Here is an 18,135-nt window from a genome sequence, read left to right on the forward strand (position 1 = left end):
TGCACTCACACTTCCAGCTTCGGGGTAGACATAAGAGGTGTGAGGTGATGAGTGGCTGGTACTTAAGATGATGGTACAGCTTTATCTTACTGCCATTCTAGAGACATTATTATTGAGCCTAGGTGCAAAACGCTTATGACCTCTGCAGAAATAAGCAGTGTTTCAAAGACGGTAAGGAAACATGAGAGCGCTGTTCCTGTAAGGTACTGCCTGCTCGTTAACTCCTTTGATTTTAGCATGGGGGTGGACAGAAAGGGTGTGCATGATAGGTTCGCTATGCAAACGCCAGAAGGGAGCACTCTGAGATGTAAGGCAGGAGAACGTTAAGATCAATCCAACATACTAGTTGACACCGTAGAGCTTCCACTTCTGGCATTACGGGTCAGTTCCACAGAGCTAAGGATGCACATTCACTTGATGCCCCAGACCTTCTGCAGTCCAAACTTAAAAAAACCCACCAGATTTTGTTTTCCTTTTAAAGACAGCCGGGAACACACAGGCAGCAGCGACACAGACCCGCTCCCCCGCCTCGAAGGCCACCAGCGGGCAGGGCCGGCCGCCCCGGCCCCCCGCGCTGCCAGCAGCAGTACCGCAGGGCGGGCGGCAGCCTCCCAGGAGCAAAAGAGGGGCTCCGCTCCAGCGCCCGACTTCTCCGAAGGCGCGCTCTCACTTAAAGCTCACCCACTCTTCAACCCGTGCCGTTCCCCAGGGCCACTCCGCCGCGGCTGAGGTAGCCGCACCCCCCAACACACACCCCTCAGGCGCGCTGAGGCGATTCAAAATGGCGGCCACCTCCCCCCGTGCCCCCGCCCCCCGCCGCGCAGGCGTTTCCTTCCCCGGCGGGTACCGCCTCTCACCGCCGCGCTGGGCAGGGGGAGCGGAGCGGAGCGGAGCGGAGCGGAGCGGAGCGGAGCGGAGCGGAGCGGCGGGAGGGGAGGGAAGGGAGCGGAGTCGTGGTGGGCTGGAGCGTCCCGGGAGGAGCCCGGCACCTGTCCCGCTGGCAAAGCCCGCCGCTGCGCCCGCAGCCAGGTGCGCGCTGCACCGCGCCGTGCCCGCCGCGGGGGCGGGCGCCATGGGAGGCCCTGCGCGGCGCGGAGACAGCGCCCGGCGGGCGGGGGCCGCGCCGCCTCGCCTCGGCTGAGCCCGCCGCTCCCCCGCGGGGACCGGGCAGCGACATGGACCGCCTGCCGCAGCCGCCGGCCGCCTCCTAGTCCCGCAGCAGCAGCTGTGGGGCGGGTCGGGCATGGCCCAGCATGAGGAGAGTGACGGAGGGCAGCGCTACCCTGGTGAGGCGTCGAAGTTTCTGCGTGGCTCATTCCTCTTCGGGCGGCGGCTTGCAGCCCTGCCGTGCGCCGGGGGGGCTCGGCGGCCCCTGGCGGGTTGAGGGCCAGTGCCCGGGGTGAGGAGGAGCAGTGCCCGGGGTGAGGAGGAGCAGTGCCCCGGGTGGGCCGTGAGGGGCTCGGTGGGGTGGGCCCGGCCGCTGCTGCGGGGGCGGCTGCTGGGGGGGCCCGGCCGTGGCCACCTTAAAAAGTTAGAGGAGCGGCGCGGCGCCGCCGGAGTCTTCGCCGAGTGGTTTAAAGACCGCAGAGGGGGGGTGAGCATTGCTTCCTCAAGGCTTTGGGGAAGGGCATTAGTTTTTTTTTTTTTTTTTTTTTTTTTAAATTAAGGCCACCAGCTAGGAAACCTTCGCAGTGTCGGGCCAGCCTCAAAGCACATGGAAAAAAAATCGACTTTTATCTCTCTCGCTGCCTCTCTTTCTAGTCAGAGTCTCCTAGGCGATTCCCAAAGACCAAACAAAACTACAGCTAACATTAGCTGAAGTTCTCCCGACGCTGCTTGCTAATCTAATATGCCCTCGGGTTTTTTCAGTAATATTGGTGCACAAAGGAAAAAAGCCATGTAAACTGTTTCTGGAGCAGAGGCTTTAGAAGAACACTGTGACTCATTTATATTGCCTGGCTGACATAGCAATAAAGTGGAGAAGTAGTGAATAGTTTACTTATGATCGCTCTCCCAAGCGCTCTGCTCAGAAGCCGGATTTGTAAAGCTCACGCTTCGTGAAGGGTGCCAGCTGGGAGTTAGATAAAAGACTTCTTAATAAAAAAAAAAAAAAATCCCAACTTGTTTCTTTCTGCCATTAAAGTTGTGGCAGTGCTTATGTATGTAGCTTTAATGGCTGTATCTTGCACTTTGTCAAAAGCTAGACTTCTGTGGCCTCAGGATTTCTTCACTGTTGGCAATGCTGTGGCTGTTAGAACATGAACATAAACAATCTGAACCAAGAGATGTTTAATAAACAAAACTGGATTTGATGCTTTTGTGCACTGAGGTCACCTGCAGTTGCACTTGCTAGCAGCAATATATTTTTTGGTACATGCAACAAAAATATTGTCAAATGCATGGAGAATATAAACCCTTAAATTTTTTAAGAAATATTTTTCCTTTAAGAAGAAAAAAAAAAAGTTACAACTTCGTAATTGAGGAAATTCCTTGCTCTTAAAAACTTAAAAAAAAAAAATGCTGGCAGAGGTAAGTGTTGAAGAGACAAGATGTGTGATAACAATCGAGATGTTAACTCTTTGAAAACTGAGTGGTATATGAAACCCATTCCTCTTCTTGTTCCTGTGAGGCAAGAAGAAATAAAGCCTGTTTTGTAGATAGTTGTCTTACCTTTCCTTCTAAGCAAGCTCGTTGCCTAAATTGCATTGCAATTCACAGAAAACTTGGAAGAAGATGGCTTGAATTGGCATCTTTCTGATACTTGTTTTACTCATATGGTTTGGCACTGCTGTTAAGTTTCTTTAAATTTTACAATAAAATGGGTTAAAAAGCCATTTTATTCTAGATATGAGAAATTATAATCAAATATGACTTGTTCCCTCCGTGTGGTTGAGTGATATGCAAAGGCAAAATCTGTTTTAAAGCCTTTGGTTATTGTCAGAACACGCATTATTGCATGCCATGATCAGAATCTGGGGAATGTGAGGCCCTATGGACAGCCATACTGGGATGGACCAAAACTCCACCTGTCAGAAGAATTTACCTGTGAGAGGGCGTGTTGTTTAGGAATCCTCAGTGAAATTTTCTTCCCCGAGTTTACATGTAAACTTCTGGCATCCACAGTGTACTGCGGCAAGGAGTTAAGCAGTTCAACCACACTTTGCATGAATTGCTACGTTCTGATGTTAGTTTTGTAGACAGGTTCAGAATTATCTGGTGCCCCTCAGCGCTCATGTTGGAAGAGTTAACAAGTAATTAATGTGTACTTATCCTCTCATTGCCACTTCTGACATCTGTGTTTTCCTATCTCACTTTCCCTTGTTATCTTTCTTCTGGGATATTCACTTTTACGAGATTATGGTTCCTGTAAAACATAGGATATCAAGACTTTACAAATACCAGGTTTTTTTTTTTTTTTAATGATAATATATTTAAATAAACCATGGGGATTATGAATGTTTTGCAAAGTTGCTTATTCTTTCTCAATAGTTTATTATATTACTCATACTTTAATAACACCATGTTTATTATGATGATAATGTTACAATGTAATGTAAATAAATTATTTATGAAAGGAAGTTAGTATGGGGGCACATGATACTTAAAATGTTTGACCTCAGTTGTCAGACTTTGCGCTAAGCAGATAGGCAGCTAAAATGAGGAGTATAAATATCACTTCACTACATTCTTAAAAACAATGCTACAACAACCTAATGCAAAATGAATCAAGGAGTTCTCATGTATGTTTTTGACAGGTGATTACATCTCAAGTTTTCATTTAAAGCCCTTGATGGGTATACTTCAAAGCTTCCCACAGTTTTGCTGAACTGTGTAAAACCTTTGTAGCTTGTTATTGCATAATTTGCTCCAGAAAGCTACAGCTGTTATATATTTCTGCATTTGCTGGTTGCCCATTTAAAGGATCTTTACCTGTTAAATTTCTTGCTTAAAAAAATACCAAGCCAAGTTAAAATAGCTTCACTACCTCACGTTTATTTTCATTTCTCTTTGAACTCTCTTGTTAACAGAATTGCTTGGCCTTTTGAGCTGCTTTATTTACTGGCTCTTCCAAGGCCACTTGAATATTTAGCATTTGTAAGCTTAGTCAAGAAGAGCCATGCAGTTAAACTAAGGACTGGCTGCTACTTGGGAAAATCATTGAACAGAAGTGAAGGCAGTCACTGGAGGAATTAATTATGAGACACGCTTGTGTTGTTTACCCAAACATTATGAAAGTTATTCTTGGCTGATTATAATTCTGTAGTATGTTTTCTGGGCTGCGTTTTCTAGATGCGTTAGTAAGTATGAATTGTGATAAAGCAAACAGGCCTACACTTTTGCTTATTACAGTTCCATAGTGTGTCTGTGTATGTTTTAGAGTAATGCTGGGGCTGGGTGGGCTGTTGATTTAAAGAGCAATGTAATGTGTATTAAGGGGTGAGTGAGCATTGGGAAGAGGAAACAGTCAGACTTATGCTAGAAAAATAAGTGAATCCGAGCAGGAGACTCAAGTAGATGCAACAGTAATTATATCTAATGCTCCATGTTATGTCATATTTGTACACTTCGACTGTCACAGTTGACTTTGTGAAGTAGGATACTTTGTTGCCTGTATTCAGGGATCATTGTTTAGGTTTTTTGTTTGTTGTTTTTGGTTTTGTTTTTGTTCTGGCCCTTGCAGTTTTAATTTAGTGAATAGAGAGTTTCATAACGTCTGCAGTTAGTGTGCTAGCTATCTCAAGATATCACTTTAAATTGCGGAGGATATCAACTTTTCAAACAATGGTAATTTAAAAAAAGAACAGTTGCTATAGCAACTCTATAAGAACAGTGTACATCTTCACAAGCTTTTTAGTCAAAACAATGCGTTTGAAACCTTGCTTATCCAAAGGATTAGGCAAATGATGCATTGATTGGTTTGGATAGGAAGTACATAGTTGGCTGTGAGAAAGCCCCGGAGAAGTCTAAAAGATGAAATATCAAGGGTTGCATCTATGTGACTTTTCCGTACACTTAGGAGTGGATTGAACTGGAGTGTCAGATCAGCTAGTGAATAGCATTTGTGTAGTAAGTTAAAGAGTTGGTATAGCATACAGAGTATGTTTGGATTCATGAACTTGTCATGTGTCTAAAAACTTGTGTAAGAAAATGTTTTGGTTTGTACTAGTGAAATACGTTTGAAATGTGTTTTCTGTCACTTGCTGCCTGTCAGTATCACAAAGTTGAAGTGTATTGATGGGCTTAGATCTAAGAATGGACGATGTGACAAACCCTGGTGTTTGCCAGGGCTTAGGTACAGCCAGTGACTTGGAACTGCTAGGAGGAACCAGTTTTCCCAAATGAGGTGCCTGGGTTTTGTTTTGGTGTGGGGATTGCGAGGGGTGGTGGTGTTTGGTATTTAAAAGTAGAATGTGGCAGGGATCTCCTACAGGACAACTGCTACCTTTAAGTGCTACACTCAGAATAGGAGACCTGGCTTCAAGAACTGGAGAAGTATCTGTCTAGAAAGCAAGCTGTTTGCAAGATGGGAGGAGTATTCTTTACTCGTTCACACTTGGTCCAGAGTGTTTCAGAGTGAAGAAACCAAAGCAATATGTGAATGTTTGTTCTGCCAACTGCTGCAGAGTAATTACATTGCAAACTTCAGCAGAGCTGTAGATAATTTAAGTGTTCATATAGAAAGAGACAATGTATATAATGTCACAGTAGTAATCATGTAGCGTTTTAAAGGGTCTGTAGCAGTTCTGGGAGCCAGGGCAACAATCCTGATGGTGTTCCAGGTTCATGAAAGGCTGCAGTTGCCCATATGAACAGTGCATCTGATCTGCAGCTCATTCTTGACTGCCCTCTCTTTGCAGGGTCACTCAGATGTAGGCTGGAAGTGGGGCACTGAGTGGATTAACTAGCCTGCTGGCAGCCCCTGGGGAGACAGTGTGAATGTACATTGCAAATATGAAGGGTAGTGATCCCAGAGTGCAGTAAATAAAATATATTTGTAGGTGTCAGTTTTACTGTACGTGCACTAATGAATTATATCATGTGTATTGTCAAAATGTTGACTACATTGATAGCTTTATAGCTATTCAGATTTTTCATCTCTTGCTTAATGCAAAAATGATATATTATGCATTCTGTTTCAGTGACAAATTTATTATCAGTTTTATGGTTTCCAGAAGAATGCTAAGAAATTCTGTTTAAATGAACACTTCAGAATTTTGGTCCAAGTGTATGGAAACAAGTTTTGTAGCCCCCCAACATCAGTAAATACGGATTTACAACTAGATAAAAATACATTTCAAATGTTTGTCTTAGTATTGGCATGGAACATTAAAGTACTGCAGTTTTTATAGCATGTAATTTCACTCTCAGGAGATGTGTACGATGCAAACCTGGCACACAAACTGCTTATGAAAAGCTTTTTGTGCTTGACATTTTCTAGAAGCCTAATTTAAGTTGCCATTGTCCTGTTTGCTCAAGTAGGGGGAAGGGATAGTAATCATGTGCAAGAGAAAATTAATAACTTGTAATTAAAAGTCTAAATTAAGATGGGGCTGAGTGTATTTAAAAAACAAAACAAAAGAAAACCCCAGCAAACAGTCAAGAACAACCCATAACTTTTCTGCAAACTCATAATCTTGTATTTTCTTTCTTTTTAACCAGTTACTAGTTGGGCCAAGACAACTGATATAAATTTATCCAGCTCCTTAAATGGTTTGAGCTTCATGAGAATTCTGGATGCAAGAGTGGGCAGCAGTATCCAGGGCCTTCAAAACTTGAACTCCGGGACCACGAGATCTCTCTCATTGCCCGAGTATGGGCCTGGCCAGCTGTCCAGTGTTTTGGAAGATTGTCATAGCCTTAAATCGGTGGATTCTGGCATTCCAACTCTAGAAATAGGAAATCCAGAGCCTGTTCATTGCAGTGTGTTAAATGTGAAGAGAAAGCAGTCAGAACCTGAAATTGTGCCTGACAGGGCTTTTCAGAGTGCATGCACGCTGCCATCTTATGTGCCTCCACAGTCTCTGACTTCTGAACATGACCCTGCTGTGCGAAAATCCTCTACTTTCCCAAGAACTGGGTATGACACTGTCAAACTTTATAGTCCAACTTCAAAAACTCTGAATCGAAGTGATGATATCTCTGTCTGTAGTGTTTCTAGTCTTAGCACAGAACTGTCAACAACTTTATCAGTTAGCAATGAAGACATTTTGGACTTTGTGGTCACAAGTAGTTCAAGTGCAATTGTGAATCTTGAGACTGATGAGGCGCACTTCTCGGATGTTACCCTGAATTCCACTAAAGAGACCAATGATCAGAGCCAACAGGAGTGTTGTCAAGAGGCAGACATCGACAGTAAACGAAAAATACTGGGACCTTTTACGAACTTCTTTGCCAGGTAATGTTTCTGTAAAATATATCTGTATTTTAAGTGGCACTGAGTAAGATCAAAGGAGAAAGGTCTTGCATGATAGTTTACTTTGAAAGAGATAATAGCTTGATATTTTAAATTGAATTGGTATTAACAATATATTTTTCCTGTTCTGAGTATGTAGGCAAATAGTGCTGCAGACTAAGGCTCTGAATCCTACATTGTATTATATTTATGGTATATGGAAGCGTCTTAAATCTTCTTAAAAAGATTCCTTCTACATTACAGTAGAAGGAGTTCTGACTAAGGCTTTTTTTTTTCCTCTGAACCAAGGGGTTTCTTCTTGGCTTTTTGGAAAAGTGATGCTTTTTGTGATTTTTTGGCCAAGGTCTTTAATCCCGTGTCACATAAATAGGTAAATATAGGCAGGATCCATACCTGTATTGAAGAGCTTTGACATCTAAGGGTTCTTAAGTGGTCAAGTAGTGATGGAGTGTTTTATTGAACACTGTAAGCTTAAAATACAAACATTTGCCAAACGCATGACTACTACAATTTTTCCAAATCTCAGTTACAGTTTTGTTAATACCTTTTTTCCTTTGTTTCTGTATGGAATGAGAACATCTAGCATTTTGTTACTCAGTTGTTGAAATGAAAGCATTGGCCCCTCAAAGCAGTTGCATGACCTCTTCTAAATGTGGCCTTTGTATGAACGATAAGGAGTTTTAAATGCAGATAGTGAAAGTGGTGAATGAGGAAAAGGACTAGTCTACTTTTTGATGTTTGGGTTGTTTATTGGTGTTTTGGGGGTTTTATTTATTTAAGGCCTTCATAATGTTTCTTGGTTTTGGATATAATATCTGAAGTATATATTTTGAAGAAACAGTTCTGCAAATAAACTTTAGACATCAAGCAGAGTTGGCTGCATCAAACCTGTTTTGAACATGTGATTGCTTCAGCTAATCTATTTTTTCCCCTGTGTAATTTTTTTTTTTTTTTTGCATGAGAATAGGCTGATATGAATAGGCTGATAAAATACTTACAGAATAGGCAAACATAATTCTTTGAAAGGCTGCCTTATTTGCACTGCTTAAGAGAAGCAGTTTCTTTAGATCTACTGGCTGAAGCCTTCATTGGTTTTTATTCTTAGGTTAGAGTACTGTGCAGCAGAACTCCAGTCATCAGTCATGTTTGAGGTGCTGAAGCTTTTGTGGACCTCTGTCTGTTTGTTGCCATGGAACCAGACTTAATTCTGGAGCAGGAGGCTTCTCAGCACTTCAAAGCATGAACTTTTGTTACCCATTCTGGTAATACAACTGCTAACTCAAACAAGTGCTGTCCTTCAGACTGGAGGGAGCACAGTCAAAGAGACGCATTTAAACCCTGATCAAAGTAGGATGTTTAACCACTTCTCAACTTTTCGCATCCAGCAAAATAAAGCCATCTGTCCAAATTTTGTTCTAGTGTAGCCTCTAGTGGTTTTGCCAGTGTTACAGAAATGGTGATACTCACTACGCTGATCTTTTAAGCATGATTTTTTTCATGTACATTGATTTCCAATAAGAAACAAAGGCTGTCCTTACTTCCTTTCAAATGGGGAACAGGTAATCTTGGTCACCACGTGATGTCATCATAATATGAGAATTAAGTTCAAACTAGGTGATCAGCTTTGAAGTTCCAAATGCTCTGTCTGTAACCTGGCTTTTCATATCCTTCCCTTTAACATCCACTTTCTGCTCAGATTTGAAAACAAGAGCTACTCACTTTTTGTCTGTACTTGCACTCCACATACCTATATTTTATGCATCCATTCTCTTATGTCATGTGGCCTCGCGGTGAGTTTCACAGGTATTGAACAAGCAGGGAGCTTCTGAGTGCCCTTCTGTGCCACAGGGACTACTATCTATATTTACCCTATCAGTGTTGTTAAGGATCAAACATGCTGTTGCTATTTTTTTATATCTGCAGTCTTCTGTCCATGGAGTTGTAATTGCTTCCTCTAATGATCCCATACAGTCCCTGTTGCTGGTGGGCTCCTTGGATTCCCAGGGCTTAAAAAAACACATCAGCAAAAGGACTTGGGCCCTGCAGTGTTTTGTTTGAAAGGTAACTGACTACTAGGGGCCTTCCCACCTTGCTCACCCTGCACTGTGTGCCAGGGTTTGTGTATGGTGTTAGGCAAGGAGGCATTTGCAATAGTATCTTTGAAGACCAGCTTGCTGAGAAAGGAACTTCTTGCAGTAGTTTGTAAAAAGTGCCAGAGAGGACACAAACAAAGTCCCAGAGAGGAGCATGTTCTTAGCATATCTCTCTGTGCTGAAAGAGTTTCACATGAGATTCACAGTCTTGCAGGTTAAGTGCGTAAACCTTCCATTTTGAAAAGCAGGGATGAACTATATCAGGAGAAAGCCAGATTTCTTTGTCTTTGGTTAGTGGCTGGCATGCTTGTGTACAATGTGGAACAACAAGAACCTGAGTGGTTTGTACACAGCCTTTCTACCTTCCAGCAGCCTGATGGTCATGGGGTAAGGCTGCAGCGTAAGGGCTCTCAGCCTTAATCTGCAGGTTTAGCTCTTTGAGGGCTTCTCTGAGTAATGGGATATGGGTTTGAACCACTGGAAGTGAAGATGAATCAGCTTAGTTTTTGCTCAAGTTGTTGACATTTGGTAAAAGGAGAAACCTTGCTTCTTGAAACAGCAGCTGTGCTCGTATTGAACCCTGTCTATTGTCTGAGAGTGTGCTAGTTTCTCTGAACTTGTCAAGACTGACTGTGCTCTGGATATGTCAGTTAAGATTTGCCGTTCCCTGTAGAGGTAATACTGACGAAAGTTACATGCCTCCAGTGCTTGGTCACATGCACCTAAGCCGCTTGTGTATCAATTAAGGGTAAATCTTCTATAGTATCAAGAAAATGTTTAGAATGTAGAATTATGCTTTGGAATGTAGAATTATTTCTTAGCACTCTGTACATTTGTTTTTCCTTGCAGGACTGTATGTCTGTGTGGACATGTACTATGCATCAGGTTGTGTGTTCCGTATTGATTGTGGCAGTATCTGGGGTGTATTCTCAAGTGCTGGTCTTGGCTTGGGACTGCAGTTGAAAATTGAGTTGCAGAGGAGATCAAAGAAAGGAGAACCCTCTTGGCTCATTGCCCATCAATCCTGGCACCTTTAAGGGCACTTGGGAATAGAGTGCTCCTGCCCTGCCTTCTGGAGCACTATGGTGAAGAAAGTTTCCTGGGCTGCTTTTCTGGCTCAGTTGCTGTCTCTTTAGCAGTTTGAGACTCCCAAGGGTCTGGTTGTTTCCTCAGGCTGTTACATGCCTCTTTGGGTGTGGCAGGAAGATACAAAGTGAGAAAAAGAAGTCTTGCTTACCCATAGCTTTCCTCTTGAAAGAGCTTAAGGTGTCACAGGTACAGTGCTAGGTGGAGTACTAGTGCTCTCATTAGGCTCCAAGTTAGCACATGAGAATGGATTATTGCTTCCGAAAGCAGCAGTAATGCTACCTGCTGACAAAGAAACATGACATGCTGGTTGTTTTCAAGTGTCACACATGTTTGTATCAGCGTGAAAATGCTGGAGGTCTTTCACATAAAGCATGAGTTTGAATTAATTTCCTTCATTTGAATATATGCAGGAACTTGGTTTGAGAAATAGTGTGAGCAGACAAATGGCTGGGAGGCTAAAGAGTCTCTGGCTTGTCTGTCCCTTTGCCTTAGTGACCTAGAGTAGCATGGGTTAATGTGTTTTACCTTTGGACTTTGCTTCTCTACAGTATTGCTGAACCACAGACTTTTTAAATGTTCGGGTTTTAAACAGCTTTGCTGAATCAGAACTGTTGTGAACTTACTGTAGAAGTTGTACTTCCTATTTACTGTTTTCATTTATCATTTTAGAGACTGAGAGTGAGGCTCTTTATGGTCACAAGTAGAGTGACTATAAAAAGGACTAGGACTATGTTCAGTTAAATAATAAGCCATGCAGTTCTCTTCCTTTTTAATGGACTACAAGAATCTGAAGTCTTTATTCAGTTCACTGTTGTGGATATTGTCTATTTATCCAGGAATCTGTATCTTCTTTTTTTGGGGCTACTCCTAGAAGTTTTTCATCCAAATGTTCTAAGTAGCAGGATCTCAGGAAACCTCTACAGAGAATAGGGACTCCACATGAAATAAAGGGCTTTAAGAAGAATATTGTATTGTACTGTTTCCAGAGAATTGTTGTTTCTGAGAGAAAGCTTCTGAAGCAAGATTGTCATCCTATACCGTACATAAAAGCACAAACCTAGTCCAGACTGTGGCCTTACTTGCAGTCTGATAAGAAGGGCTTAAGTTTCAAAATAATAGCTACTGATTTCAGCGTTAAGTCTGAAATCATGTGATTTTGATATGTGTGTCTCATATACACACACAAATATGTTTTGAGGTGACTGGTCACATGTAATTCAGAGTTCTGAACTTAGGAATTAGGTCCACCAATAGGACAGGTAAGTCACCTGTGTTAATGAATAGGACTCTTTCATAATACTGTTTGTTGCTTTTAATGAGTGGGCAGTTTATTTTACTTCTCTAATATTGGTGTTAAAAGGAAGGTAGAATAACAAGGATCATTATAGTGTTGATTTTCCACTTTTGTCTCTCCAAAAAGGGAATTCACTGACCATAGAAGGGAAGTGAGAGGATGAAAATAATTATGATTAAGCTGAGATACTAAGTTTTATATATGATGTCTCCTGTGTGTGTTTTATGTTAAATGAAGCCTATTAGAGTATAGGCTGCTCAGGAAGAGACAGGTTGAGAACAGGACTGAAGTGTGTAGGAGGAGGGACAGAAAGAGCTGGGTGTGCTGTGTGGGAGGATGCAAGTGCGCTGCTTTCAACCACAAACTAACGAAAACTAGCTGAGCTGCAGGTGGAGTCATCCGGAAACTGGGAGTGAGGACTCCAGAGACCCAGGCTCTGACAGAGGGACTGCACGGACACCCAGCGCCGGCGGCCTCGCTGCCCGGCGGGCGGGCTGTGCTCCCCGGCGCTGCAGTTGCCCAAGCCCTGGGTTTCACCCTCCTCTTGGAGAGAAAAGAGGAAGTTGGTGGCAGTTTCATCTCTCCCCTTTAGTTTATCTGGCTGCATTTTGCGCTAATGGTTATCAGTAACGGGCATCTAAAAGGGTTGGGGAGAGAAGGAAGCAAACAAGCTTATGTTTCAGTGGTGTGGGAAGCGGCATAGGCACTGAGGATTAGCAGATAACGCTGGAAACAATATTTCAGCAGCCCATGAGGCATTCAGGTATACTCATCTGATGGCTGCTTCAGTCCTCACAATATGGTTTTGGATACTACTTATTTGAAAGCCACTTTCTGTCTACTTGAAATGAAAGACTAGTGGTCCTTATCTGGATTTAACGATCCCGTATCACTGTAGAGCAAAAGAAGAGTTGCAACATTTTTCTGAAATAAACACTCTCTCTCAAAGCAAATCTTCTGTAGGTACAAAGTTGGAGTTCTACAAAGATAACAGCCTATTCTTTTGATAAAGGTTGAAAACTGTATGGTACAGTTTTTACAATTCGTATCCTCTAATTCAGTGTATGAAGTTTTGAACTTCATGTGGCCTGTTCTCCACTAGGTGTTGAACTGAAACTGTCCACATTAATTTTAGCCCTTATTTTCCATTTATGTGTGAAATAATGTAACTTTTGTTTAGATTTGCTGTTCTGATAGTTTTTCCTTAAATTTTGCATTAAATCTTATTTGAGATCTATCTCCTCAGAATAAAGGAAGGTTGCTTTTTCAGATAAAACCTGTTTTATTTAAAGTCCTATTTGTGCAAAACCATTTTCAGTTACTTGACAGCAAAACTAAGAGGCTTGTTGAAGTTATTTGTTCATTATGTAAGTTAAATGAAAATCTGCTCAGCAGTACTTGAGTTCTGGGTTGTTTTTTTTTAGTAGTGGTAAAACATTATGAAGTGAGTGAATAAATGTGGTCCAGTTATTATTTAAAAGAAAGTAAAATGTGTGTTTCTTTTTCAGTGACTGGTGGGAAGCATTACAAAAGTCTCACACAGGCTAGTGAATGAGATCTGTAACATAGATGGGGGTTAGATGTTGCTTGCAGCATTCAGCTATAACGCCTCCCTCCCCCCGTGTTCCCCTTCGCTTTCCATCTCCTGTATGAGACTGCCTTTTGGAAAACCCACAGTTGGTCAGCTCTAAGCATTCTACATGCTTGCTTTTGAATAGAAATAGTAAAAATTACATATATTTTGATAGATGTATACAAGACTTCGGGAACTAATTCAGATGAATTAAATTAAGGTCTGTTCATTCTGATTTGTTGTTTGATGCATTAGTGAATTAGTGAGTTAGGTGGTCTTTGTATCTTCAGTTAATTCACAAGAACTTTCCTGGTGTTTCCCTTTGTGAAAAGGAACTGTGAGAAGTGGATGGGCACTGGGGAAAAGGGAGAATATCAGCATGATCACTGCTGTGTGACACACTATATTTATCTCTCTAATCAAAATATCATTTAATGTTCAACTGACTCTTTTGCTCCCTCCCTTCCATATTAGCAGTATTAACTGTTGTAAGTTATGGCAAGTACAGAAATGATGAAAAAAATTGAAATTGCTCTGACTGTAATGAGTACTTAATTCAGGGTCAGCATTGTGATGGAATGTTATACATGCTTAGAGATTTTCAAAAATGCTGTGAGCAAGATGAAATTAGATGCAATAAATATCAACTCTTGCTCCTTCATATTATCTTTTAATATTGTCTCCGTGCGTTATGTAATCTATGGGGAAGTTGGAGTCAACATTACCTTTTGTTTTTAAATATCTTTATAAAGGCTTAAACAAAAAATGGTCTGTTAAAATTCTATGTATGGACAAATACTTGTTTAACAGAAATAGTACCTGGACACCAGGGGTTTTCTGGAGCAGGAATATGTATTTTTATGCCTTGCTCTGGATATTCAGCGTTCTTTTAAATAAATGGTTGAGCTTGCTGGCAGGAAAAAAAAATATTTTATATGAACTGTTAATTTCAATTTGGACATTAGTTACCTTGCTTTTTTAAGGAGCTATCCATATTAAGCCTCTCTTGGTAGTCATTAAATGCCTCAAAAGTTTTTGAGCCATACTGTAAGAATAATAAAGAAAAAACCCTGCAGTAAATAAGAAATCATTCATACCTTACATTGACAACTGGCAGAATAAACACAGGAACTTGGTAACAATCATGAGGTAAGACAAAGTATTTCTTTAGTGCTTGGACTCCACTTTGTGAGCTGCAGCCTCTGGCAAGTACCAAATCACAGAACAGTTTGGGTTAGAAGGGACATCTGGAACCATCTGGTGTAACCTCCTGCTCAATGCAGGGCTGACTTCAGCACTAGATCATGCTCCTCAGGACCTTGTCCAGGCAGTTGTGATTATATCCCAGGGTAGAGTTACTAAACCCTTTCTAGGCTATACGGTCCTGGATTTATACACTACCACTGTGATTTATTTTTTCCTTCCCTTTTATCTAGTTGGAATTTACCTTGCAGCACTTTGCTGCTTTGCCTCGTTTTTTCTGTTTGCATCTCTGAGAATGGTCATCCAGGTTAAATGATCTCTTGGCATCTCACCTCTCTCAGCATCCCTGCTTGTATGTTGTATGGCTCAGCACCCGGTCATCATAGTGGTCATCCACTGGACTTCCTCCAGATTTTGATCGATCTTTATTTTAACCCAGGGGCCCTAAACTAAATACGGATATAGTCTCATGGGTACCAGGTAGAGCTTTGAATAACTTTTTCCTCTTGATCTTGCTAATACAATCCAGTGCATGTTTAATCTTTATTGCTGCAAGGTCTTACTGCTGACTCAGGTTCAGCTTTTTGCTTATGATGAAATTTCATGTATTCATTCTGGTTTTGATTTGTGTGGTAATAGTACTTCAGATCAATGAAGAAACTGATTTAAGACTCTGGGAATAGAATTTTGAGTTTTTCCAATAACGTTGGGGTAACTGGAAGTTTTACCAGCTAGAAAAGAACCATTTACGTAGAGCTGGTTGACTTCAGTAGTTTGAACTTGGACCCAAATACTGCTTTTGTATGAAAGTCCTAACTTGCTGAAACTGCCATTTCTGAGAATACTGCAGCATTCACATCGTAGGCTAGCACTGTACACCATCTACATGCAAAATTGTTCTTGCTTTGCTGCAACCAGTCCTAACCACTAAACATGCAGGATTACTGTCTGTTCTGTATTTTCATGTCTTTGACACTTTAGTGCAGACAGCTCTGCTTTGTTCCCTGAAATGGGGGCTACTCTCTAAGAAGAAAAGGTAAATGCAGAACACTGTAGTCTTGATAAGTAGTTTATCAAACCCTGTCGTTTCCCCAGAAGTTGAAAGAGGGATTTCCAAGTTACCCTATTGCAAGCTATTGGGTATCCTGTACTGCTGACTTGTATTGTATTACTGTCTCCCTCAACTGTGGAAATCTTTTTTTCAGACCTGCAGGTATCTGTTGCGCTCTAAAGTGTCATTATTCTTGGTTCTTACTGAACATACTGGAATGTCAGTGGTTGGAAAACTTTGCTTATAAAATGTGATAGGGATTTATAAAACATAATTTGTCATTAGTTACGTCTTTTGTAGGTAGGTCAATTTCTAGGCTGTCTGGCTCTAATTCTGTTGGCTTTGTTTATCCATAAACCAGGCATTGTTCTTCCTTTACCCTGACCTTTGGCAGTCTCCCAGAGATAAAATTCTGCAAACTCTGCATTTTGGAGTCTTACTCAAAACATAACTTTTGACTTGTTAATGATGGTTCTTCACTGTAGCCAAAATGCTTGAACTTTTTTGATGATGCTTTGTTCTGTTGTGTGTGTGTTTTTTTTTTTTTTTTTTTTTATTATTTGTTGTTTTGTTTTGTTTTTTGATTGTTTTTTTATTTTTTTTTTATTTGGCTCTTTTTGGGGGGATGATGTAGTTTTTTTGTTTGGTTGGTTGGTTTTTTTTTTAATAGTGTAGCTTGACTGAGAGGTGATCTGGGGTTAGGAGAGGGGAATGCAAGAACTGACAATCACTGCATCTGGTGAATTATTTCTAGAAACCAGTGTTGTCTCGTCATGGGTATCAACTGTTGGCTTTTACCTGTAGAGAATGTAGATTTAGGGCTTTTCAGGAGATGTTGTTAGGTCTTCTGACAAGAATTTCTTCTCGAGTCCATCACAGTCATCATGATTTATATGTCATAGTCTTGTCCCTTCACTAATCAGGTAACCAAAATTCTTGTGATAGATTATATTGCTGCTTTTTCAGGGTTTATTTTCTGTGCCTTTGGAAATTGTTTAAGTGGACAGAGTGCAAATTTGGAATACCTAGAAGCGAGAATCGATCTTCTGTTTATTGAGGGTAAGTTGTGAAGGTTAGGTCTAGTACACACTACAAAAGGTCATTGAAGGATGAGAAGAAAACAGTGTTATACCTTTTGTCTAAGTTCCATAATAGTGTGAGAATGTTTCCTAGATAGTGTTAATTGAATTTGTTCCATGTCAGGTAAGATGGCTGGATACTTTTGCTCACAATGCAGCAAATATTTAATACTATTTATCCTAATACATTTTTTCCTTAAGTGCTGTATGTTACTTAAAATGTCTTGTTTCAGTGTAGGTTTCTGGATACCTTGTGGAATGTTTGTGGAGACATCTCTTACACTGTGCTTGTGCTCAACATGGGTTTACCCAGTTCTTATGATTAATACATACTTACTGTCAAACTCTTTATCTAAAGCCCATTACATGCTCCAGTATGACTGGAGCCTTTGCATAGGCTGATGGGCTCAAGCTCTTAATGCTCTCTCCTTGTGTAGTTTAGTTATCAGGAAATTTCAGGATCTTCCTCCAGAAGCAGCTGAAATGAACCTTGACTTGCCTCTGTTTCCTACCTGCTTCTTAAGAATACATGCAAGTCTGATACTAAGTTGAAATAGTTTTTCAAGATAGTTTTTTTCTATAAAATCTGAACCTTTTGAACTTTCTCCACTGTCCTTATTTTTCATCTGCTCTATTCATGAGACTGGTAAATTCTTCCAGTTATTAATTCACATGACTATTACAATTGTTTTGTCTTTTGGAAATAACCTTCTTAATGAAAGACTAGTTAAAATTTGGATGTGAGCATGCATCTTCGGAGCAGGAAATGTTGTATGTGTTTTTAACACTTATAACAGGAATTTACTTTCAATTGCAAATTAGTTTTGAGTAAATGCAAATTAAAAATTGCATTGGTCTGTGCATGAGTTGGGTCAGTGTCTAGTTAGTTCTCATGCATGTATCTTTACAGCAACTGTCTTTTTAAGAGTAAGGAACTGTGCTGGGTTTGTGTAGCGGGGCAGGGGGCTACAGCAGTGGCCCCTGTGAGAAGCTGCTCAAAGCTCCCCCAGCTCCAAGCCGGACTCGCTTCTGGCCAGGGCCGAGCCAATTGGAGATGGTGGCTGTGCCTCTGTGGTAATGTATTTAAGAAGAGGAACCTGAGAAGGGGTTGGGGACTTGTAAGAAGAAGTTACAAGGAAGACACCTGTGCAAACACTGAGGTTGGTGGAGAGAAGGAGGAGGAGGAGGAAGCGAGGAGGTGCACCAGGGGAGAGCCCCCCTGTATCCTGTGGTGAGACTGCAGGGCTGGCCCCCTGCCACCCATGGAGGTCCACGGTGGAGTAGAGGCTGACCTGAAGCCTGTGGAGGAGCCCACACCAGAGCAGGCGTCTGTACTTAA

At 41.4% G+C, this 18,135-nt stretch overlaps 1 protein-coding gene across 2 annotated transcripts in view; it reads left to right on the forward strand.

Moving 5' to 3' along the window:
* Nucleotides 1-924: 924 nt before the first annotated feature.
* The window catches only part of TBC1D14 (TBC1 domain family member 14), a 74,723-nt gene continuing 57,512 nt past the window's right edge, over nt 925-18,135 (forward strand). The window contains exons 1-2 of one of the 2 annotated variants that reach the window (XM_032984460.2): nt 925-1,286; nt 6,661-7,396. In XM_032984460.2, coding sequence (XP_032840351.1) covers nt 1,244-1,286; nt 6,661-7,396 — 779 coding nt within the window. In that variant the 5' untranslated portion in view covers nt 925-1,243. The remainder of the gene's footprint in view (nt 1,287-6,660; nt 7,397-18,135) is intronic. The other variant, XM_032984461.2, reaches the window with a different exon arrangement.

The sequence above is a fragment of the Tyto alba genome, unplaced genomic scaffold, assembly GCF_018691265.1.
Source record: "Tyto alba isolate M040663 unplaced genomic scaffold, T.alba_DEE_v4.0 Super-Scaffold_6, whole genome shotgun sequence".
In the NCBI taxonomy this organism is placed as follows: domain Eukaryota; kingdom Metazoa; phylum Chordata; class Aves; order Strigiformes; family Tytonidae; genus Tyto; species Tyto alba.